Source organism: Pristis pectinata, chromosome 3, assembly GCF_009764475.1.
Source record: "Pristis pectinata isolate sPriPec2 chromosome 3, sPriPec2.1.pri, whole genome shotgun sequence".
In the NCBI taxonomy this organism is placed as follows: domain Eukaryota; kingdom Metazoa; phylum Chordata; class Chondrichthyes; order Rhinopristiformes; family Pristidae; genus Pristis; species Pristis pectinata.
In genome coordinates this window covers 93,246,922-93,271,308 of record NC_067407.1, presented here as the reverse complement: position 1 = coordinate 93,271,308, position 24,387 = coordinate 93,246,922, and the positions used below count along the sequence as shown (strand labels likewise).

The window sequence follows — 24,387 nt, the reverse complement described above, 5'->3', positions numbered from 1 at the left end:
CCTGAAGTGAGGTATCCCACCTACAGTGAATGAGCCTTTTTAATTAGCACTGGTAAAGTCCCTTTGCTTTAGCCCTCTGATTCACTTGAGCAAATTTATCACATGGTCATTACCATTGGGACAGTAAGCAGAGGGCCCTTATTTAAATATTGAAATCAGTGACTCAGATAGTTCCAGCATGCATCACAGATACCTGAAGAGCAACCCAAAGCATTATGCATGTGATGTGCTACCAATGCATATTGATGGTGCATGTGCCCCAGCTACAATTAAATTTAAATTTCCAGGGCTGCCGCCAAGTTGTGGACACAGCTCAGCACATCACGGAAACCAGCCTCCCCTCCATGGACTCTGTCTATGCTTCTCGCTGCCTCGGTAAAGCAGCTACATAATCAAAGACCGCTTCCCCCCCTCCCCCCCCTCCCTGGACATTCTCTCTTCTCCCCTCTTTCATTGGGTAGAAGATACAAAAGCCTGAAAGCACGTACCGCCAGGCTCAAGGACAGCTTCTATCCCGCTGTTACAAGACTATTGAACAGTTCCCTGGTAAGATAAGATGGATTCTTGACCTCGCAATCTATCTCATTATGACCTTGCACTTTATTGTCTACCTGCACTGCACTTTCTCTTTAGCTGTGACACTTTGTCTTGCACTCTGTTATTTTACCTTGTGCTACCTCAATGCACTGGTTTAATGAATTGATCTGTATGAACAGTATGCAAGACAAGTTTTTCCACTGTACCTTGGTACGTGTGACAAAAATAAACCAATTCCAATTCCTGAGAGCCAGCCAACATTGGAAGATCTCACACAGGGTCATTATACTGCAGCTTATTAAGGTGTTCGGGCTTTCAGTATATCGTAAAGAAAAACTGAACCTCTTTCAGGATGGTTGCCAGTCCTGTGTCTGTTGAACAGTGAAAGATTGCATCCACGGATGGGAGGGCCTGACACATGGTGACTCCATGAGGATACATCAGAAAACTATCGAAAGTGATCACATAGATGCCACGGCCAAGAAAGCTCACCAGCACCTCTACTTCCTCAGGAGGCTAAAGAAATTTGGTTTGTCCCCTTTCATTCTCACCAACTTTTATCGATGCACTATAGAAAGCATCCTATCAGGATGTATCACAGCTTGGTACGGCAACTGCTCTGCCCAGGACCGCAAGAAATTGCAGAGAGTTGTGGACACAGCCCAGCGCATCACGGACACCAGCCTCCCCTCCTTGGACTCTGTCTTAACCTCTCACTGCCTTGGTGAAACAGCCAGCATAATCGAAGACCCCACCCACCCGGATCATTCTCTCCTTTCTCCTCTTCCATCAGGGAGAAGATACAAGAGCCTGAGGGCTTGTACCACCAGGCTTAAGGACAGCTTCTACCCCACTGTAATAAGACTATTGAACGGTTCCCTTATACAATGAAATGGACTATGACCTCACGATCCACCTTGTTGTGACCTTGCACCTTATGGCACTGCAGTTTCTCTGTAGTTGTGACACTTTACTCTGTACTGTTATTGTTTTTACCTGTACTACATCAATGCACTCTGTACTAACCCAATGTAACTGCACCGTGTAATGAATTGACCTGTACGATCGGTGTGCAAGACAAATTTTTCACTGTACCTCGGTACTAGTGACAATAATAAACCAATACCAATACCAGGTCAACTAATAACATGTTTTATTCTTGGAGGCACCTCTTAGGAATATATAATTTTAGAATCACAAAAAGAAGCTACCTGATACCATCAAGTTTGCACTAATTTTTCTGAGTACAGTGCAGTTAGTCCCACTCACCAGCCTTTTGCTCCTCAGCTATTTGTCCTGACTCATATTACTGTTATCTCTTGTGGTGCCATGGTCTTATCAGATGGCGGACCAAGAGGAGAAGGCTGAGGGAGAGGCTGGTGTAGCACATAGAAATAAGCAACGTGTTGGATTTGTCTGTTATCGAGTGCCATATTGCCGGTTTAACTGCAGTTAACCATAGGGAGATGATCAAAAGGCCACAGGCAGAAGCTGCATCATCCTAGCCGGGATTGGAAAAGGCCATAAGAACCAGCAGTTACAGGCCTTGGAAGATCTGGCCCGTGGGATCAACTGTGTAAAACCCTGCCGATAACAGACCCCACTCACAACCTGCCCCTTATTCTCAGGATACAATATTGTCAAACCTAACAGTGAACCACCTCACCCTCCCAACACCCCCACCCCAGACTCTGATGCTGTTGCACTATTGTAAAACCTGGTCTTTGTGAGGGTTAAAAGACTCTCAGGGGTCACTGTTTCAGCCTTGTACCTCTAGGGTTAAGTGGTGTTAGCACTAATTGTCCATACAAAGTTGCCCCCACATATCAGTATAGAAGTGATTGTTATGTGCTGAAACTGATGCTTCTTCATCCAGAGCCAGTCAGCATTCATGAACACCATCAGTGTTTATCAGAGTCAAGACCTCTTACGTAAACCTTCCAAACTGAGCTACAATTTGACTCCCATGGGACCAAAGGGAGGTTAGGCTGTAATCATCACCCCAATCGATCCCACACACAGGTAACAGATTGTCATTCACTTCTCAGTTACACTGAAGTTTTGCTTTTAAGATAAGATAAAATTTCTTTATTAGTCACACGTATATCAAAACACACAGTGGAATGCACCTTTGCGTAGAATGTTCTGGGGGCAGCCTTCAAGTGTCATCACACTTCCGGTGCCAACATAGCATGCCCACAACTTCCTAACCTGTACGTCTTTGGAATGTGGGAGGAAACCGGAGCACCCGGAGGAAACCCACGCAGTCATGGGTAGAACATACAAACTCCTTACAGACAGTGGCCAGAATTGAACCCAGGTCGCTGACGCTGTAATAGCATTACGCTAACCACTACACTACCGTACCTGCCTACCATAAACTAATTCCAAACTTTCAACCTTAAATATTAATGCAAAACATGTTTTCTTCCCTCAGCACCATTGGATTCATTTCATTCTCATTGGCTTTGCAAAGATATCTTTTCAGCAACTGGCCCTTATTAATGAAGTCATTTCCTTATCTGCTGCTTGCCAAGGATGCACTCTTCCCAGAGACTGGAGTTCAATTGTGTCAGTGCAACACATGTAACTTCTGGCAGGCGGACGTTTAGTTACCTATTTCTTACTTGTTCATTTTATTTTAAAGTTCTTAATTATTTTTAATCTTTAGATATTTTAGATAATTTTTTTGAAAAATGATTATTTTGCTATTATTTAGAGCAATTTTGATAATTTTAAAATATTTTTGAAAATCAAACATTGTCCAAACGTTCTGGGGACAATATCTCAGTAATACACCAGTTGAGGCCTACTCACCACAGGCTTCGCTGTACTTCACCACCCGACTCTGGAATGGGAAAGCCCACAGGATTGGACCCAATTATCTTTCCAAAGTCACTATAAGGGTGGGGAGAGCTTGTTGGTGGGATGAGAATATAGATGGGGTCAATTATTTACATATTCTCATAATGTTAGGGGGTGAGGGAGTGATGATTATTTTACTGGACTATTGATCCTAATACATCCTGAGCTCAAAACTCATCAGAACAACTGGGGAATAGTTGAAAAAAATTAATATCCGTAATGGTGGTTGTTAAAAAAACCCAATTGGTTCTTAATACCCTTCAGCAAAGGAAATCTACTATCCTTACCTGGTTGGCATATCTGATCCCTGAACCAATGTGGTTGATTATTAATTACCCTTTAAATGGCCTAGCAAATCACTCAAGGGGCAATTCGGGAAGGACATTAAATGCTGACCTTGTTAGTGAACCTGCATCCTGGGAACAAAATAAGGAGATATTATGCCCACATTATCAAGGAGAGGAGGTTAGGCTCTCCCAGGCTAGAGATGGTCATTGAGGATGGCAATTACTTGCCGTTTATCAGCCCAGTCTGGATGATGATAGTGGTGAGAGTTGTCCATGGTCCTCCAAACAGTATTGGTAATGTAAGGGGTGCATCAAATAGGAAATTAAAAATGCACGTAGCAAGGATAGTACAGTAACCATGAATGACCTTACATGTACACTGGCCAAACCAAGTCAGTGGTAATACTGTGGAGGGAGAGATTCTGCAGATGCTGGAATCTGGTGCAACACACACAATATGCTGGAAGAACTTTTTCCGGTAGGAGAGGACAGTAGACCATGGAACAAAGGACTGAGTGAGCACATGGTCGAAGAACTGGAGAGCAGCAGCATCTGCAGAATCTCTTGTGTCTCTGTTTTGCTGTTCCACTGTGAAGTCTCTTCGAGGTACACCTACCCTGAAGAAGCTTTCCTCCTCTCTTCAATGGGAATTCTGAGAGGCCCTCTCTCACTGCCCCCCCTCTGTGATCGCTGCTACTCTCCAGCTCTTCGACCATGTGCTCACCCAGCCCTTTATTCCATGGTCTACTGTCCTGTCCTACCAGATTCCTTCTTCAGCCCTCTGCCTCTTCTACCTATCACCTCTCAGCTTCTTACATCACTCCCTTTCATCCCCCCTCCCCCACCCACCTACCTTCCTTCCTCACCTTGGCTCGCCTATCACCTGCCAGCTTGTGCTCCTCCCCCTCCCCCAACCTTCTTATTCTGGCTTCTGCCCTCTTCCTCTTCAGTCTTGATAAGGGTCTTGACCCAAAACATCGACTGTTATTTCCTTCCATAGATGTTGCCTGACCTGTTGAGTTCCTGCAACATTTTGTGTGTGTTGCTCCAGATTCCAGCATCTGCAGAATCTCTTGTGTCTCTACAATGGTTATACATTCTGGCCTCGTGTAAAAAATGCCAAAAAAAAACAAGCATGGCTAACAAAAGACGTTAAGGATAATAATTAGATCCAAGGAAGAGTGATATAAGATTGGCAGACAAATAGCAGATGTGAGGATTGGGAGCAATTTAGATTTGTTAAAACTTATTTGAAGTCATTTTCAAGTATTCAAAGATCAGTGGTGGACAAAGTTAGTAAAAATACTTATCTGTAGTAATAAGCCCCATATTAATCACCAGATTATTATTCATAATAGATTAAGGGTTTTTTAACACAAAAGAATTAAGCAGGCACAGTAGTGTAACGGTTAGCATAATGCTATTACAGTGCCAGCGACCCGGGTTCAATTCTGGCCGCTGTCTGTAAAGATTCTCCCCGTGACTGCGTGGGTTTCCTCCAGGTGCTCCGGTTTCCTCCCACATTCCAAGGATGTACAGAAGTTGTGGGCATGCTATGTTGGTGCCAGAAGTGTGCTGATACTTGCAGGCTGCCCCCAGAACATTCTGTGCAAAGATGCATTTCACTGTGTCTTTTGATGTACGTGTGACTAATAAAGAAATTTTATCTTATAATAATTGTTCTAAAACCCCATCTGATAACATTGATTCTTGGAAGATTTTTCACTTGTGATTTTGCAAATATTTTGTGCCAGAACCTTAAACAATCATAAGACAGTATAATTTTGAGTGCTCTTTGTTATATAATTTCCTGATGGCGTTGAAAGCAGAAACTCCACTCCGGTTTTTGTACCTCCATCTGTTTACTTTTAGTTTGTATTTCATTCTTCTATTTTAAAGTATTCTCAGTTACATTATAACACCCAATGATCGAGTCCTCAATGGTCACAACTACGGACACCGGAGTTGGACATGAACCAGTGTGCAAGCTTACCTCCGCAATCTCCCGCCATAGAAAGGAGGGGTGGCTAAGCACAGGGAACAGTGGGGAGAAGAATGATGGAATGAGAAGATCAGAGGCATATGGAGAAAACCAGCGATTGTGGGAGATGATTGGGAAGGGAGCTGGGGTGAATTGGGAAAGAATCATGGGGAATACAAAAGAGGAGGGGGAATCACACTACTGACTAGGGAGAACATAATGGCAGTACTTAAAGACGATACCCTGGAGGGCTGGTCCAAAGAGGCCATATGGTAGAATTTAGGAATAAGGGAGGGGTGATCACTTTGCTGGGGTCATGTTCGAGTCCTTCCAATGGTCAGTGGGAATTAGAGGAACAGGTATGTAAGCAAACCGCAGAGAGGTGTAAGAGCACTAGGGTTATAGTAGTGGGGGATTTTAACATTCCCTGTATTGACTGTGATTGCCTTAATGCAAGGGAGTTAGATGATGTGGAATTTGTTAAGTGCATCCGAGAAAGTTTTTGAGACAGGATGTAGAGGGTCCTACCAGCGACAGAGCAGTACTCAATCCTGTCTTAGGAAATGAAACTGAGCATGTAGTGGAAGTATCGGTGGGGGAACACATTGGGAACAGTTTCAAGTTAGGGACAGGGATCAGGTTGGTCTTCAAGTTAAGGTTTTGAATTGGGGGGAGTCTGATTTCAATAGTGTAAGACAGATCCTTCCGAAAGTAGATTGGGAGCAGATGCTTTAGGTAAAACACCAACCTTCAAGCAGGAGTCTTTTAAAAGAGAGTAAGAGTTCAGGGCCAGCATGTTCCAGTAAGAGTGAAAGAAAAAGATGGCAAGATTAAGGAACCTTGGGTGACAAAGGATATTGAAGGTTTAATTGGGAAAATAAAGGAAACATATGGCAGATATTGGCAACTGGGATCGAGGGAGTCTCTTCATGAAGATAGTGTGTAGGAAAGAACTTAAAGAAATTAGGAGGGCAAAAAAGGGCCATGACATATCCTTGGCAAGTCAGAGTAAGGAGAATTCCAAGACATTCAATAAGTATATCAGGTACAAGAGGGTAGCCGGGGAAAGAGTGGGTCCTCTTGTGTAGAGCCAGTGAATGTGGGCCAGGTTCTAAATGAATACTTCTCATCTGCATGCACCAAGAGGAAGGACATGGAGGATAATGTGTTCAGGAAGGGGTACGTGAATAATCTGGAACAGGTCAGTATTAAGAAGCAGGGGTTTTTGATGTCATGGGAGCATAATGGTTGATAAATTCCCAGGGCCAGATGAGATCTATCCCAGGTTGCTATGGGAAGCAAGGGGTCCTGCCAGAGATTTTTTGCAAATGCATTAGCCACAGATGAGGTGCCAGAAAACTGGAGGATAGCTAATGTTCCTTTATTAATAAAGACAGAAGAGAAAAGCCAGGTAACTACAGGCTAGTCAGTGGTAGGGACATTACTGGAGAAAATCCTAAGGGATAGGATTTATGGACACTTGGAAAGTCAGGGGCTGATCAGGGATAGTCAGACTTGCTTTGTGCGGAGGAAATCCTGCCTCACTAATTTAATTTTTGAGGAGATAACTAGGAAGATTGATGAAGGCGGGGTGGTAGATGTTATCTATATGGACTTTCGTAATGCATTTGACGATGTCCTGCTAGGTAGTCTTGTCCAGAAGGTTAAGGCACATGGGATCCAAAGCAAACTGACTAATTAGACAGCCAGTATCTTTTTCCCAGGATTAAAATGTCTAGTACCAGAGGACATGCATTTAAGGTGAGAGGGGGTAAGTTCAAAGGAGATGTGCAGGGCAAGTTTTTTTTACACAGGGAGTGGTGGGTGCCTGGAATGCGCTGCCTGGGGTGGTGGTGGAGGCAAATACGACAGGGCCATTAAAACGGCTCTTAGATAGGCACATGAATGTGCAGGAAATGTAAGGATATGGGTTTTTAGGCGGAAGGGATTAGTTTAGTTGGGCATTTGATTGCTAATTTAATTAGTTCAGCACAATATTGTGGGCTGAAGGGCCTGTTCCGTGCTGTGCGGTTCTATGTTCTATGTTCACAATTGGCTTGGTGATAGGAGGCAGAGGGTAGTGATGGAAGGATGCTTTTCGAATTGTAAGTCTGTGACCAGTGGTGTACTGCAGGGATCCGTGCTGGGACCCTTGTTGTTTGCGATCTATATTAACAACTTGGATGTGAACGAAGAAGGTATGAATAGTAAGCTTGTGGGTGACCCGAAAGTTGGTGGTGTTGTGGATAGAGAGGAAGGTTGTCTAAGGCTACAGCAGGATGTAGATTAGATGCAAAGTTGGGAAAGCATTGGCAGATGAAATGTAATCATGACAAGTGCAAGGTGACGCATTTTGGGAAGTCACATAGGGGAATCAGAATTAGGTTTATTATCACTGACACTATGTCTTGAAATTTGTTAATTGCAGTGCAAGACATAAAGACACAAAAATTACTATAAGTTACAAAATTAAATAAATAGTGTAAAAGAGGAATAATGCATTGGATCCTCCATACCAGGCTGTGATGCAACCAGTCAGAATGCTCTCCACTGTACATTTACTGTAAATGGTAGGGTGTTAAGGAATGTTGATGAACAGAGGGCCCTTGTGGCAATACAGGCAGATAGAGTGGTGAAGAAGGCATGGTTGCCTTCATAGGTTAGGGCATAGAATATAAAATTTGTGATGTTATGTTGTAACATTCCAAAACACAGGTTAAACCGCATTGAGTGTTGTTTGAGGTTCTGGTTGCCACATTATAGGAACACTGTGGTTGAGCTGGAGAGAGTGCAGAGGAGGTTCACCAGGATTGGAGAACTTTAGTAATGGGAGTGATTGGATAGGCTGGGTTTGTTTACCCTGGAGCAAAGGAGTCTGAGGGGTGATAAAGATATATAAAATGGTTGGGATATCAAAAACAAGTGAACATTGGTTTAAGGCGAGAGGGAGGAGATATAAAGGAAACGTGAGGAGAATGTTTTTTGCACAGAGAGCGGTTGATATCTGGAACTTACTGCCAGAGGAGGTGGGGGAGTCAGACACAATCACAATGTTTAAGAGACATTTAGACAGGCATTTAAATAGGCAAGGCATAGAAGGATATGGACCTAGTGATGGCAAAAAGCATTAAGGTAGATGGGCTAAAAGGTCAGCATGGACATGATGGCCCTGTTTCTGTGGTGTACATCTCCCTGACCCCATGTCTCTGTCACAGATTTGGGCGGGGAAGAGATTGGTTTGTGAAGGTGGGGAGGAAAAGATTTGGAGATGTTTGTTTCTGGGCCAAACGCTCAAATCATGAAAGCGGATGCTGAAAAAAAAAACTTTGGAGTAAGTGTGAGGTGAAAAAGAAAAAGAAACATACAAGACTCTGAAATCCAACTTTCCCTAATTAAAAGAGACTGGAATAGGACTCCTGAGAAAATCCCAAGCTGTGGAATCCAGCAATTGCGGAGTTATTTAACTAAGTCTTAAGCACATAAATGTACCCCTCTCACCTGCTCTCTCTTCATTCTTCATTCCCCAAAGCCCCCACCCTGCTTACTATCCCCTTTAGTCTCCAAAATCAACCCTTGCCTCTCCAACCTGATTGTAAACATTGAACCTTTGACACAACAGAAGGGTCTCGACCTGAGTTTATTTCTCTCCATAGATGCTGCCTGACCTGCTGAGTTCCTCCAGCATTTTGTGTGTGTAGCGAATCATGATGCCATCCCCAATGCCCTGACTACACCTTTGACATTCCATTTTCCCTCCTCTCCCAGTAATACCTGACTTGACCTTTGACATTCCATTCCCCCTTCCTCTTCCACTAATACCTGACCCTCCTCTATCTTCTCCCACATAAACCCCAACCACTCGCTGCAGTCCATGAATCAGACCCATAACCTACTTGATTACCTTTGCCATTGCTAAGTCTGTAAAGATACAGCCTTTTGGAGGCAATAATTGTGGCAACCAATGCCGTTGGCCTTGTGCTCTAAAAAACTCCATTGTGGTAGATCTGTAGAAAAGCATTGGTTGGCTCACCACAGCCTTTTGATTTTGTGCACCTTTCTGGGCACCGAAGAGTTTCTAGGCTCGGGAGATGTAACTCTTCTATAAACCATGGTGTTTGGATGCTGACTATTTTAAGCAGTGGAATATGTGAAGTTGGTGTAATTTATTTAAGGTTTCTTCATGTTTCAGTTGCAATGAGCTGCTGCAATCTATTTGTTTTGAACTGATGTTTACAACTACTTGACCTCAGTCTTCATACTTGGGCTCATTTTGTGACCCAAAGTCAAATTATGATAGCAACACTGAATTTTGACATGTTGTGGTATAGAAAGGCTTGTGATATTATTATGTAGCGCATGGAAACATTTTACATGAATAAAGCTGTGTACACTGGACACTCAGAACTCTTGGATATACACCACTTTCCGCTCCTGGAGGATTAAGAGAAGGTTTGATGAAAGTGTTCAAAATTATGAAGATTTATGATTAAAAAGGTAAGATGAAATTCTTTCCATTGGCAGGAGTGTCAGTAAACTGAGGTCCAACTTTAATGTAATTGAGAAGATGCCAAGAGATGATATGGAGGAATTTTTTTGTGGTTGGTGAATTGCTGTAATCTGGAATACCCTGCATGAAAGGATATTGGAAGCAGATTCAAAGGTAACGTTTAAGAAGACAGAATAAATACTTGAAAGGAAAGAAAGGAAAATATTTTGCAGGGGTATATGGGAAAGAGCAGAGTAGTGAAAAATACTCTAAAACTCTTTCAGTGGGCAGGCACGGTAGTGTAGCGGTTAGCATAACGCTTTACAGCGCCAGTGACCCGGGCTCAATTCTGGCCGTTGTCTGTAAGGAGTTTGTACGTTTTCCCTGTGTCTGTGTGTGTTTCCTCCAGGTGGGCATGCTATGTTGGCGCCGGAAGTGTGGCAACACTTGTGGGCTGCCTCCAGAACACTTGACACAAAGGATGCATTTTACTGTGTGTTTTGATGTACATGTGACTAATAAAGATATCTTATCTTAAGCTGGCAATCTCCACACCATACCCATATCCTATTTTCCTATGATTCAATATCTACTATCTTAGAGTAATGTTTTGGATGTTCCTGTGTGTCTTTACTAGAGAGCATTGCTGTAGATATTGGAAAGGACAAAATGACAAGTACCGAGGCAGTGATGACTTCTCATTATCCCACATCTGTTGGCAATTTGTTGAAGATCAAGCCACACATTCTAGTTGTTCAGGGGGCAGACGGGAGGTGTTGGAAAGTAGTGAAGCTTTCATTCCAAGATAGTTTCCAACCCACTTTTCAATAAAGCACTGAATTTAAGCAGCAAAGGGAACATGATCAAGGCCAATTCTTGTGGAAGAACACAGTCCATTTCACTTTTATCACCTTCCAAACTCCATTGGAAAATAAATTTGTAAATGATTAACTCTAAAGACAAATATTGTCTTTTATAGTTATTATCATCAACAAATACTTGGACATGAATAATTGGTAAGATGTTTCCATTCATATAGCAGCATTGACTGAGAGCTTCACATAAATGCTTACAGCATAGGGCAAACAAGGACTCGCAATATACATTTTCAGCAACTTCATTTTTGTCTTGTATTATCTTGGGGGTATTTTTGATGAGTTTTGTGAACCATGAAATTTGTTGTAGTGGAGCTCAAAATGCACAAAGTCATTCCAACAAGGGCAACTCAATGGTCCTATGCAGACTCTCTCCCTCAACTCTTTCTCTGGTACATTGATGATTGTTTTGGTGCTGCTTCCTGCACTCGCACAGAACTGAAATATTTATTTATTTTTTGCTGCCAATTTTCACCCTGTTCTAACTTTCACAGGTCATCTGACTCTTCCCTTCCCTTCCTTCACTTCTCTTTCTCCATCTCAAGGAATAGGCTAGTGACCCCTATCCATTTCAAGCCCATGTATTCCCTCATCTATCTCAACTATAGCTCCACCCACCAGGCTTCCTGTGAGAACTCCATTTTATTCTCCTTTGTTCTCTATCTCTGTTTTTTCTGTTCTGATGACAAGACTTTCCACAGCAAAACCCTTGGAGATGATTTCCTCAACAATGGTGTCCCTTCTATCATAGTTGATATGACCCTCAAACACATCACCTGCATTTTCCACTCTTCTTCTCTCAGCCCCTCTCCTCCTAACTGGAGCAAAGATGGAGCTCCCTTTGTCCTCACCTTCTACTCCTACAGCTCTTGGGGCTTAAGTATTGGCAAGGACCAATTTAACTGTTTCAGTTCCTTGGACATGATGTAACTCAATTCACGGAGGAATTTGTAAAAGTATTGAAAAAAATTAACCTGAAATATTATTTGAAATTAAATTGTGGGACTAAAATGGAAGGTGTGGACTTAAATCAATAAAAGCTAAAAACAACACCAGCATTGGGAAATTTTCACTTCCAAATAATCAATGGCTCCAAGTGGTTGAAGGAAACGTGATGAAAGAAAACTAATAAAAAAAGAAAAACCTTCAGGAACTGTAACTTCCAAGTCACCAATTTCTAGTCAAGCACACTGAACTTACTGGAAGTCATTTTGCTGATTAATAATTTGCATTCCCAAGGGCCCATCCTGGAACAGTCTGCCTTCCATGAAAGAGTGTGGTTAGAAAATCTGACATGATAAAACTGCAATGATAGATTAAGTTTGCAATTGCTCTAGGAGCAATGAACTACATGTTGGAATGAGACTCCACTGGAAGAAAGGAAGCAGCCATGTCCATGGAACAGAAACGCACTGAGTTCATTTGGAGAATACCAAGATAAACAGCAAAGTAGAAATTTCCCCACTTCCCAAACCTATGGCAAAGGCTCATTTGCAAAGAGTCAATATTACCACAATCTGAAGAAGCACAGTAGAAATACCGTTCAATGTGACAAGGTTGAGAAAGCTCGAAGAAGGAAGGACACCCAAAGGAGACTTCAGCAAATTGTGGAACAAGCTTATGAGAAAGATGACAATTGGAATTTTGTGGGGGAAGAACCAAATGATGTTTTCCCACCCCGGCCATCACTGTAACAATTAATCAGCACCTGTACCTGGGAAGAGGGAGACAATCAATTGGTGAACTAATGCAGCACAACTCTAGAAATACAAGTACAAGAGATTATAGGTTATAGGATCCAGGTTATATAATGTTCCAAAAGAACAGGCCAAATGGGAAAAGAGGCAGGGTACAACTGTTAATCGAGGAAAATATCAGGATGGTGCTGAGTCCTGATATAGATGCAGGTGATGGTGATGTGGAATTGGTTTGGGTGAAAATATTGAATAACAGGAGAAAGAAGACATGGGTGGGAATAATATATATGTCTCTAAACTGTGGCATCACAAGAGGGTAAAGCTCATATGGGGAAATATCAAAGGCATGTATGAAGGGAACTGCAATTATCCTCGGAAATTTTAATCTTCATATTGGTAGGACAAATCAAACTGGCAAGAGTATCATAGAAGAACAAATTGTGAAGTGCGCCAAGGATTGCTTCTTAGAACAGTAATATACAGTAGGTTCTGTAATATAAACCTACACAGGAACAGGCTATATTAGGTGGGGTTGTCTAGAGTTGTCAAGCTAAGAGATGGATCAGTAGAAATTTATCCCAACTAGAAAGAGGGATTCCTTGAGAAAGGGGAAGAATTCATGGCTAACAAAGGAGATCTAGAATAATATTTAATTGAGGGCATACAAAGTAGCAAGGGCTACTGGTAGACCAGAGAGTTTTTAAGGAACCAGCAGAGATGGGGCGGCACGGTAGTGTAGCGGTTAGCACGACGTTATTACAGTACCAGCGATTGGGGTTCAATTCCCATCGCTGTCTGTAAGGAGTTTGTACGTTCTCCCGTGTCTGTGTGGGTTTCCTCTGGGTGCTCCGGTTTCCTCCCACATTCTAAAGACGTATGGGTAGGTTAATATGGGGGGTTTAAAAAATGGGCGGCGCGGACTCGTTGGGCCGGAAGGGCCTGTTACCACACTGTAAATAAAATTTTAAAATTTAAAAAAAAGAAAGACTAAAAAGGTCTTAAGAAAGAAGAAGATTGATTTTTGGGCAAAATCGCGCAAGTAAAATCAAAATGAACCGTAAAAGTTCCCATAGATATATAAAAAGGAAGAGAGTGGCTCAGGTAACTGTGGGACTTCTAGAGAACGAGGCTGGGGAATTAATATCAGGAAAAAAAGAAAATGCCATTACATTAAACCAATTTTTTCATCAGTCTTCACTGTGCAAATATCCTGATGATAACAGACAGGCTAGCTTCACGTACCAACACAAAGGACAAATTATTAGAAATCTCTTGGGATTAAAGACAGAAAGGTCACCAGGATGCTATGGCCTGCACCCAAGTAAGTTAAAATAAGTGGATGTAAAGATAGTGGAGGACCCATTGACTGAGATTTTTCAAAACTCACTGAATTTCAGAAGGGTGCCAGTGGATTTAAAATGTGACTCCCCAGTTCAGGAACGGACAGTTAGTTTAATATCTACTGCTTGCAAGATTCTAGAGTCAATAATTAAAGAAGAAATAGCTACTCATTTAGGAAAGCTTATAAACCAAGTCAACCTGGTTTCATGTTTGACAAGCTTGCTTGAGTTCTTTGAGTACATAACAAACATAGTAGGTAGATGGGAACCTGTAGATGTGATGTACAGTATTTGGATTTCCAAAAGGCATTTGACAAGGTGTCTCATAAGAGGCTGGTGCACAAGTTAAGAGCTCAACCTACTGAAGAAATTGTGTTAGCAAGGATTGAAAACTGGCTATTATATAGAAAACAGATGAAATAAATGGATCCTTTTCATGTTGGGAGAACTAACTAGTGGAGTGTCCCAGGTATCAGTTCTTGGCCCTAAATTATTTACTATTTATATTAATAACCTGGAGGGGGAAGCAGAATGTATTCTATCCAAGTTTTCTGATGAGGGCAAGTTGCAATGGGGATAGCAGGATACAGAGAGATTGAATGGGTGGCATAAAATTTGGCAGATTTGGGAAAGTGTGAAGTCATGCACTTCAGTAAGAAGAATGAAAAGGCAGATTATTATCCAAATGAAAAGAGACCCCAAATAAGTGCAGAGGGATTGTGTTCTTGTACACAGTGTTCTTGTGCATGAAACTCAGAATGTTAGCAGGCAAGTCAAGTCAAGTCGAGTCAAGTCAAGTTTGTTATCATGTGCATAAGTACTATGCAGCAGAACCACAGAGAGGTAGGTTCAGACAACACACAAAATATCAGAATCAGATTTATTATCACTGAATTATATGACATGAAATTTGTTTTGTGGTAGCAGTACAGTGCAAAGACATAAAAATTACTATAAATTAAAAAATAGTGCAAAAGAAAGGAATAACGAGGTAGTGTTCATGGACCATTCAGAAATCTGATGGTGGAGGGGAAGAAGCTGTTTCTAAATCATTGAGCGTGAGTCTTCAGGTTCCTGTACCTCCTCCCTGATGGTAGTATCGAGAAAAGGGCATATCCTTAGTGATGGATGCTGCCTTCTTGAGGCACCACCTCTTGAAGGTAAATGATATATAAATTACAGAAGACAGTGAAGATAAAAGACTGCAAAAACAAGACATTAGTGAAAAAAAAAACAATCAGAGACATGTCCATGGTGGTGCAGTAGGTGGTCCATGGTGTTCCATTGCTGAGGTAGAATTAGGGTTGTGCAGGTTGGTTCAAGAACCTGATGGTTGTAGGAAAGGAGCTGTTCCTGACTGTGGTGGTGTGGGACTTCAGGCTTCTGTAGCTCCTGCCTGAGGGTAGAAGCAAGAAGAGGGCATGACCCGGATGGTGGGGATCCTTGTTGATAGATGCCACCATCTTGTGGCACTGCCTCTGTAGATGCTATCAATAGTGGGGAGGACTGTGTACGTGATGCATCGGGCTGTCTCCACTGCTGTCTGTAGCCACTTGTGTTCTTTGGAACTGGAATTGCTGAACCAGGCCATGATGCAACCAGTCAGATTATTTTCAACAGTGCATTTATAGAAGTTAGAGTATTTGGTGACATGCCAAATCTCCTTAAGCTTATCAGAAAGCAGGGGTGCTAGTGAACCTTCTTCGTGATTGCAGCTGTATGCTGGGCCCAGGACAGGTCATCCAAGATGATAACGCCCAGGAAGGTGCAGCAAGTAGTTAAGAAGGCAAGTTGTATTTTGGCTTTTATAGCAAAGTGGTTGGACTGTGCAGTTTTGGTCCCCTTACCTTAGAAAGGATATAGTATAGAAAGGAAGCATTACAAAGTAGATTCGCCAGGCTAATTCCTGGGATAAGTAGATTGTCCTGTCAAGAGAGTCTAAACAGGTTGGGTCTTTGTTCCATGGAATTTAAAAGAATGGAGGTGATCTTATTGAAACATTAAGATTCTAAGGAGGGGCATGAGAGTGTTGGTGTTGAAATACTTTCACTAGTGAGAGAGTATCGAATGAGGGGACATACTTTAAAGATATGGGGCCTGTCATTTAAAATTTGGATATGCAGAGATTTCTTCATGCAGAGGATTGGAATTCTCTACCAGGAAAGTTGTGGAGGCAAGATTATTAGAAGTATTTAAAGTGTAGGCAGATAGATTTTTGAAAGGTTGGGGACTGACGTCTATGGGGATCTGGCACAAAGGAGGAGCTAAAGCCTGGGGTTGATCAGCCACAGTGATATTGAATGGTGGTGCAGGCTTGTGGGTCCAAGTGGCCTACTCCTGCTGCTACTTTCTCATGTTCCTGGAAAAAAAAGCAAAGCCACAGAAGCAGCTATCTTAACAAAACAGGAAAATAATTATCCAAATGCTGTACCGTGTGCAGTCAACATAGGTTTTTCATTCCATCTGGCAGAATTATTGGATTCCTTTTCCAAAAGCAACAGAGGGCCGTGGATGTCAGGAATAGTGCTCTTCTTACTGAGTTTTTTGGGCAGCCTTCTCATTGGTTGGACTTTGGACATGTTTGCTGATGCTGCTGTTGTGGGCAATGGGACACTTGGAAAGTAATAGAGCAATTTTTAACGGACATTTCACAGCAATACTCACTCTTCACCAAAAATGGTTCAATAATAGCTTGCTTTTAGTTAAAATATACTGTTTAAGATGGCAAATTATGTCATTCAAAAAAACACCATTAAATATCAGACATTTTTATGGATTATGATAGAAGATCTTACTTTCTCATGGCTTCTTTTTACAGCATCTGTCCAACTCTAATCACAAGATCACAAGACCATGGAGCAGAAGTAGGCCATTCAGCCCATTGAGTCTGCTCCATGAGCTAAACTAATACTATTCTTATCTAGCCCCAATTTCCAGCCTTATCCCCATATCCCTTGATACCTTGACTAATTAGATACCTATCAATCTCCTCCTTAAACGCCCCCAATGATTGGGCCTCAACAGCTGTATGTGTCAAAGAATACCATAATTTCACTACCCTCTGGCTAAAGAAATTTCTCCTCATTTCTGTTTTAAACCGGTACCCTCTAATTCTAAGATTGTGCCCTCTAGTCCTGGACTCACCCACCAGGGGAAACAGCTTAACCACATCTACTCTGTGCAGTCCTTTCAACATTCTAAATGTTTCTATGAGGTCCCCTGTCATTCTTCTGTACTCCAATGAATACAGTCCAAGAGCCGACAAACGCTCATCGTAAGTAAGGCCTTTCATTCTGGGAATCATCCTCGTAAATCTTTTCTGAACCCTCTCCAACATCAGTACATCCTTCCTAAAATAAGGGGCCCAAAACTGCGCACAGTACTGCAAATGAGGCCTCACCAGTGCCCTGTACAGTCTCATCAACACTTCCTTACTTTTATACTTTATACCTCTCGAAATGAATGCTAACTGCTTTACATTAGACAAAGCAGTTACTTAAACAGGAAGTATTTTATGGACAGATAAAATTTGTAATTGCTGTGAATTTTGATTGTGAAAAGCAAAAATATGAAAATTTATCAGTAAACCTGATATTTTAGATGTTTCTATGGAAGTAGTGCTCAATAAAGTGTTTGGTTAAAAAATACTCATTGCTCTGGTGACCCACGTTCAATCTGACCTTGGTGCTGTCTGTGTATGTTCTCCCTATGACTGTGTGGGTTTCTCCCGGATACTCCAGTTTCCTCCCACATCCCAAAGATGTGCTGGTAGGTTAAAATTTGTACTGTAATTTAGCCCTTGTGCAGGTAATTGGTAAAAAGAATCAAAGGGGAATTGATGGGTTTGTGAGAACGTCATTAACAAAGCCTTTACCATGTGAATCACCAACTTTAAAAGGCAGTGGGGGAGATTCATTTACATTAATGGCACTAATCCAATCATTTCTGGCATGTCAGCAGCTTCAACAGTTGAACATTCCTGAACTAGATAAATGGTCCAGTAAATTGTGAGGAAACCGTTGCCAATATCTATTCTTGCTACAAACACGTTTTAACAAAGTATCAGTAGACTGTGCCATGAATTCACCATTATTTTTCCACTATTTTTTGACCATTGTTAACCAGATAACAATAAATGTTACTCCCAGTTCTTCCCCCACCCGCCCCACAAGTTGTTGGCAGCTTACTTTGAGAAATGATATCTGGTTTGAGCAAGTGCTGAGGGAACGCACTTGTGGGGGGAGGGCAGGAGGAAAGCACTTGGGGGGGGGTGGAGGGATGGGGAGAGGGGAGGGAGGAGGGAGAGGGTAAGTACAGGGGGGAAGCAGGAAGGGAGTACTACAGCACAGAAACAGGCCCTTTGGCCCATCTAGTCCATGCCAACCTGATCTTCTGCCTAGTCCCATCTACTTGCACCTGGACCATATCTCTCCAAACCACTATCCATGTACCTACCCAAACTTCTCTTAAATGTTACAACTGAACCCACATCTTCCACTTCCGCTGGCAGCTCGTTCCACACTCGTACCACCCACTGAGTGAAGAAGCTCCCCCTCAGATTCCCCTTAAATATTTCACCCTAAACCTATGACCTCTAGTTCTAGTCTCACCCAACCTGAGGGGAAAAAGCCTGCATGCACTCACCCTATCTATACTGCTCATAATTTTGTATACCTCTATAAGATCTCCCCTCACTCTCGTGTGCTCCAGGGAATAAAGTCCTAACCTATTAAACCTTTCTGGGGGGGAGAGGGAAGGACAGGGGAGGGGGAAAGAATGGGTGAGGGGGGAAGGACTTGGGGGAGGGGAAGGACTTAGGGGAGGGGGAAGGACTTGGGGAGGGGGAAGGACAAGGGAGGGGGAAGTGGGAAAGGACGGGGAATGGGGGAGGACGGGGGACAGAGAAGGGGGAAGACAAGGGAAGGGGGAAGGACAGGAAAGGATGGGGAAAGGGGGGATGGGAAAGGGGGATGGGGAAGGACAGGGACGGGGGAAAGGATGGGGAAAGGGGGGGAAGGACAGGGGAAAGGAGGGGGGAAGGACAGGGGAAAGGGGGGGGAAGGCCGGGGGGATGGGGAAGGGCAGAGGATGGGGAAGGGGGGGGAAGGACGAGGGAAGGGGGGGAAAGGACGAGGGAAGGATGAGGAAAGGGGGACTGGGAATGGGAAAGGACTTGGGGAAGGACAGGGGTGGGTATTGGTATTGGTTTATTATTGTCACTTGTACCGAGGTACAGTGAAAAGATTGTCTTACAAACCGATCGTACAGGTCAATTCATTACACAGTGCAGTTACATTGAGTTAGTACAGAGTGCATTGATGTAGTACAGGTAAAAACAATAACAGTACAGAGTAAAGTGTCACAGCTACAGAGAAAGTGCAGTGCAATAAGGTGCAAGGTCACAACAAGATAGATCGTGAGGTCATAGTCCATCTCATTGTGTAAGGGAACCGTTCAATAGTCTTATCACAGTGGGGTAGAAGCTGTCCTTAAGTCTGGTGGTACATGCCTCAGGCTCCTGTATCTTCTACCCGATGGAAGAGGAGAGAAGAGAGAATGTCCCAGGTGGGTAGGGTCTTTGATTATGCTGGCTGCTTCACCAAGACAACGAGAGATAAAGACAGAGTCCAAGGAGGGGAGGCTGGTGTCCGTGATGCACTGGGCTGCGTCCACAACTCTCTGCAGCTTCTTGCAGTCTTGGGCAGGACAGTTGCCATACCAAGCCGTGATACATTCAGATAGGATACTTTCTATGGGGCATCAATAAAAGTTGGCGAGAGTCAAAGGGGACAAACCAAATTTCTTTAGCCTCCTGAGGAAGTAGAGGCACCGGTGAGCTTTCTTGGCCGTGGCATCTACGTGATTTGACCAGGACAGGCTGTCGGTGATGTTCACTCCCAGGAACTTGAAGCTCTCAACCCTCTCGACCTCAGCACCATTGATGTAGACAGGCGCATGTACACCGCCCCCGTTCCTGAAATCAATGACCAGCTCTTTTGTTGACATTGAGGGAAAGGTTGTTGTCATGACACCATTCCACTAAGCTCTCTATCTCCTTCCTGTACTCCGACTCATCACTGTTTGAGATACGGCCTACAACGGTGGTATCATCTGCAAACTTGTAGATGGAGTTAGAGCAGAATATGGCCACACAGTCATGAGTGTATAGGGAGTAGAGTAGTGGGCTGAGGACGCAGCCTTGTGGGGCACCAGTGTTGAGAATAATCATGCTGGAGGTATTGCTGCCTATCCTCACTGATTGAGGTCTGTTTGTTAGAAAGTCAAGGATCCAGTTAGAGGGAAGTGTTGAGTCCCTGGCCTCGGAGTTTGGTGACAAGCTTGCTTGGAATTATTGTATTGAAGGCAGAGCTGTAGTCAATAAACAATAGTCTAACGTATGTGTCTTTACTGTCCAGATGCTCCAGAGCTGAGTGTAGGGCCAGGGAGATGGCATCCGCTGTAGACCTGTTTCGTCAACAGGCGAATTGCAATGGGTCCAGGTTGTCTGGTAGGCTGGAGTTGAAGCGTGCCATGACCAACCTCTCAAAGCACTTCATGATGGTGGATGTCAGAGCCACTGGTCGGTAGTCATTGAGGCATGTTACCTTGCTTTTCTTTGGTACCGGGATGATAGTGGTCTTCTTAAAACAGGAGGGAACCTGAGATTGAAGCAGGGTGAGGTTGAATATGTCTGCAAATACTTCTGCCAACTGATCAGCACAAGATCTGAGCACACGGCCAGGGACACCATCTGGGCCAGGTGCTTTCCTCGTGTTCACTCTCCGGAAGACTGATCTTACATCCTCGACTGTGATCACAGGTTCAGCTGCATTGGTGGCTGTCAGGGTGGATGGTGACAATCCACTTCCCTTTTCAAAACACGCATAGAATGCGTTAAGTTCATCAGGAAGGGATGCGCTGTTGTTAGCTACGCAGCCCTACTTCGTCTTGTAGCCTGTTATAGCATGTAAGCTCTGCCATAACTGACGGCTGGTCAGGGACTCTATTTTGAGTTGGTATTGCCTCTTGGCATCCCTGATAGCTTTCCGAAGGTCATACCTCGATTTCTTGCACAGATCAGGATCACCAGATTTGTGTGCAGCAGTCCTCCCCTTCAGGAGGGAGTGGATCTCCCGGTTTATCCATGGTTTCCTGTTAGGGAACACCCGTATTGTCCTCTTTGGTACACAGTCCTCCACACACTTGCTGATAAAGTCTGTGATGGTGGTGGCTTACTCATCAAGGCTGGCAGCTGAGTCTTTGAACATGGACCAGTCCACTGTCTCAAAGCAGTCACGTAGGAGCCCATCTGCTTCCTCAGACCGGGGGGGGGGGGGGGGGGGGGGGGGGGGGGGATGGGGAAGGGGGGAAGGACGGGGGAATGAGGGGGAAGGATAGGTGCGCGCAGAAGTGGGGATGACGCGAATGCGAGGGAAGGACGGGGACGGAGATGGGGAGGACGGCGGAAGGGGGAAAGGACTTGGGGGAAGGGGGAAAGAACAAGGGAAGGGGAACGGACGTGGAAAGGGGAAGGACTGGGGGGGAAGGACGGGGAAGGGGGAAGACTTGGGGGAAGGGGGGAAAGGACTTGCGGGAGGGGGCTGGGAAAAGACTTGTGTGGTGGGAAAGTCTTTGGAGCTGTTTACACCTGGCAAACAATTCGATAATAACCAGCACCCGCTATGTTTCGGTTTGCCGCATACTAAGACTTCCTCTGTCTTTCATGAATGAGTAACACGGGCAGCCAGTTGCATCATTTGCTGGTCTTAGGCTCTGCCCACCTCCTGCTGCCTCGGAGCAGCGTTTTCTCGCACTAGATCTTCACAGACGGATCCTACAGCAACCCAGCGTCAGAGTGGGGACTGGAGCGCCGGTTCCCCCGACGACTCAGAGCAACAAGCGCCCATGCAGAACGGGAAGGGGTCGCTCGCCAATGGGCATTTGGGCGCGCAGGGGCGTCCGCCGTGTTCCGGGAAAGGCTCGGCTGCACCGGAGTCCGGCGAGATATCCACAGCCCGGGGTAAGGTGTGGGGCTTCCTGAGAAGGAACTGCCTGGTGATCTGCACCGTGTCCGGGGTGCTGCTGGGGGTGGCGGTGGGGCTCGGGGTGAGGGGTTTACACCTCTCCCCGGCTCACATGGTCCACTTCGCCTTCCCGGGAGAGGTGCTGCTCCGCCTGCTGAAGATGGTCATCCTGCCCGTGGTGTTTTGCAGCCTGGTGTCGGGAGCAGCCAGTCTGGACACCAGAGCCCTGGGCAAGCTGGGCGGCAAAGCCATCCTCTTCTTCGGCATCACCACCCTGGTGGCTTCGGCTGTTGGTGTCTCCTTGGGGCTGCTCATCCGACCGGGTCAACACAGCCAGGCTGAGGATGCCAACAGCCCAGCCTCGAGCACCAAGCTGCCCTCCAAAGAAGCGGTGGACTCCTTCTTGGATCTCTTCAGGTAACAATGAAAGGGCGGGGCCACGGTCGGTGCAAATCTCGGAGAGTTTGCTGGAGTAATTCAGGTTAAAGGGACAACTGGGAAGAGGTGTTCCAGATGAGAACGGGGCTTGCAAGGGGTAGAATTATCAGAGCATACCAGACCACACTGAGTTAAGATAATTGGGGAAAGCAAGTCTGGTGCAGGGCAGGGGGTGGGAATGATATTCGGTTTGCACTATGAGTGTTGTAATCTTTAATGAACTTTCTGGAAGCAGATTCAGGAGTGGTTTAGAAAAAAAAGAATTGGATAACTATTTGGAAAGTACTCTGTAGGTCAGTGGGGAAAGAACAGGTGAGTTGGAATTAATTGGACAGCTGTGTGATTTTTATTTAAAAGCCTGCACTGGTGTGATGGGCTGAATCGCCTTCTGTTCTGTGTTAGCCATGTTCTGGTGAGATGCAGTAAATGGATGTTTTCATGTGTTACTTTTGAATAACTGATTAAAATGACAGCAGATGTATGAAGTTCCTCTGATTAAAAGAGGTATGTTGTTGGTAAGCTTGACTAATGATGAGCACAATGTAATGATTGTGATTTAAAACTCTGGCTCAGTGGGTACTACACTCACTTCTGAGTGAAAAGGTATGGGTTCCAGTTGCATTCAAGAGATTCCCGATACTCCCATGTTAGGAGATGGAGAGGTTCACTGTTGGAGGTGCTGCCATTTTGAACAAGTTCTTAAAGTGAGTCTCTGTTCGCTGTCTCACTTGATCATTAAAGATCCCATGGTACCATTTCAAAGTAGAACAGGGGAGTTCTCGCAACATCTACCTCTCACTTAATACCAGAAAATCATTTTAACTTCTTCATAGCATGCTCCAATAAACAGATATGCAATGTGTAAATTGGTTGCTGGGTTTCCTATATTACAACAATGAGAATGATTCAGATGTGCTAAATTGTCTGTAAAGAGCTCTGGGACATTAAAAAGGGACATGAGAGTCCCTGAATAAATTGAAGATATCCTTTCTTTATGGTTAAATGAGTTTAGGAGTCCATTCACTCTCTTGTCTCAGTTGCTGTCTTTGCCTTAGTCTCATTACTGCCTCTCTCACAGTCTCTGTTTTGATCATAGTCTCAAAGCAGAACTGGTCTCTGTTTACCTCAGTCTCACTTAGGTTCTCTTTCCCATTCTTGGGTTCAGTCCTTTGGTCTAATTTGTCCGTGCCAGTCTTTATGTTCCATACAGACATCCTCCAACCCTATTTTCCTTCATCCTGTCTCCATATCTTCTATTTCTTTCTTCCTCATGTGCTCTTCCTTGGAAGCATCCAAGCTGTTTACCATAACAGCTTCTTGTGGTAGCAGGTTCTACATTCTAATTGCTCTCTGGGTAAAATTATAGAGAGAAATTACATAAACTAGACTTGTATTCCCTGACATCGATAAAATTCAGGAGTGACTTCATTGAAATTTTTAGGATTTTGAAAGCACTGATAGCATAGAGGGAGAAACTTTTTCTGCTTGTGAGCTGGGAATGGGGTGAGCAGAAGTCAATGGAGAGAGAGTATAGAACTTGATAACATTAGAAGATCAGAGCCAGCCCATTAAGAAATGAGTCTTCCCTCAAATGATAGTAGAGGTATGGACCTTTCCCTCAATAAAAGCGGTAGACCTATGTTCAATGAATCAAGTTAAATCTGGAAAGTAGAAATTTCCTTGAAAAAGAAGTATGGAATCATGGAATTAAGATATTAATCAACCACACTCATTAATGGTGAAAATGGTTCAAGCCGCTGAATGGTCTACTTGTGTCCTTGTGTTATTTTAAACATGTTTTCTCCTGGACATTGATTTTTGTTTTTGTATTTATGGTGCTCCACAAGTGGAAGCATC

The 24,387-nt window shown here is 43.9% G+C and overlaps 1 protein-coding gene across 3 annotated transcripts in view; it reads left to right on the top strand.

Annotated features, from left to right (window-relative positions):
• Nucleotides 1-24,387, top strand: part of slc1a4 (solute carrier family 1 member 4) — a 149,238-nt gene that overhangs the window by 84,149 nt on the left and 40,702 nt on the right. For 2 of the 3 annotated variants that reach the window (XR_007956009.1, XM_052012187.1), the window contains exon 1: nucleotides 21,874-22,509. The exons of the other annotated variant lie outside the window; for it this stretch is intronic. Coding sequence is in view for 1 of the 2 variants with exons in the window: in XM_052012187.1 (XP_051868147.1) it covers nucleotides 21,974-22,509 (536 nt within the window). In the remaining variant the exon portion in view is untranslated. Of the gene's footprint in view, nucleotides 1-21,873; nucleotides 22,510-24,387 lie in introns of those variants that run through there. 3 annotated transcript variants of the gene reach the window in all.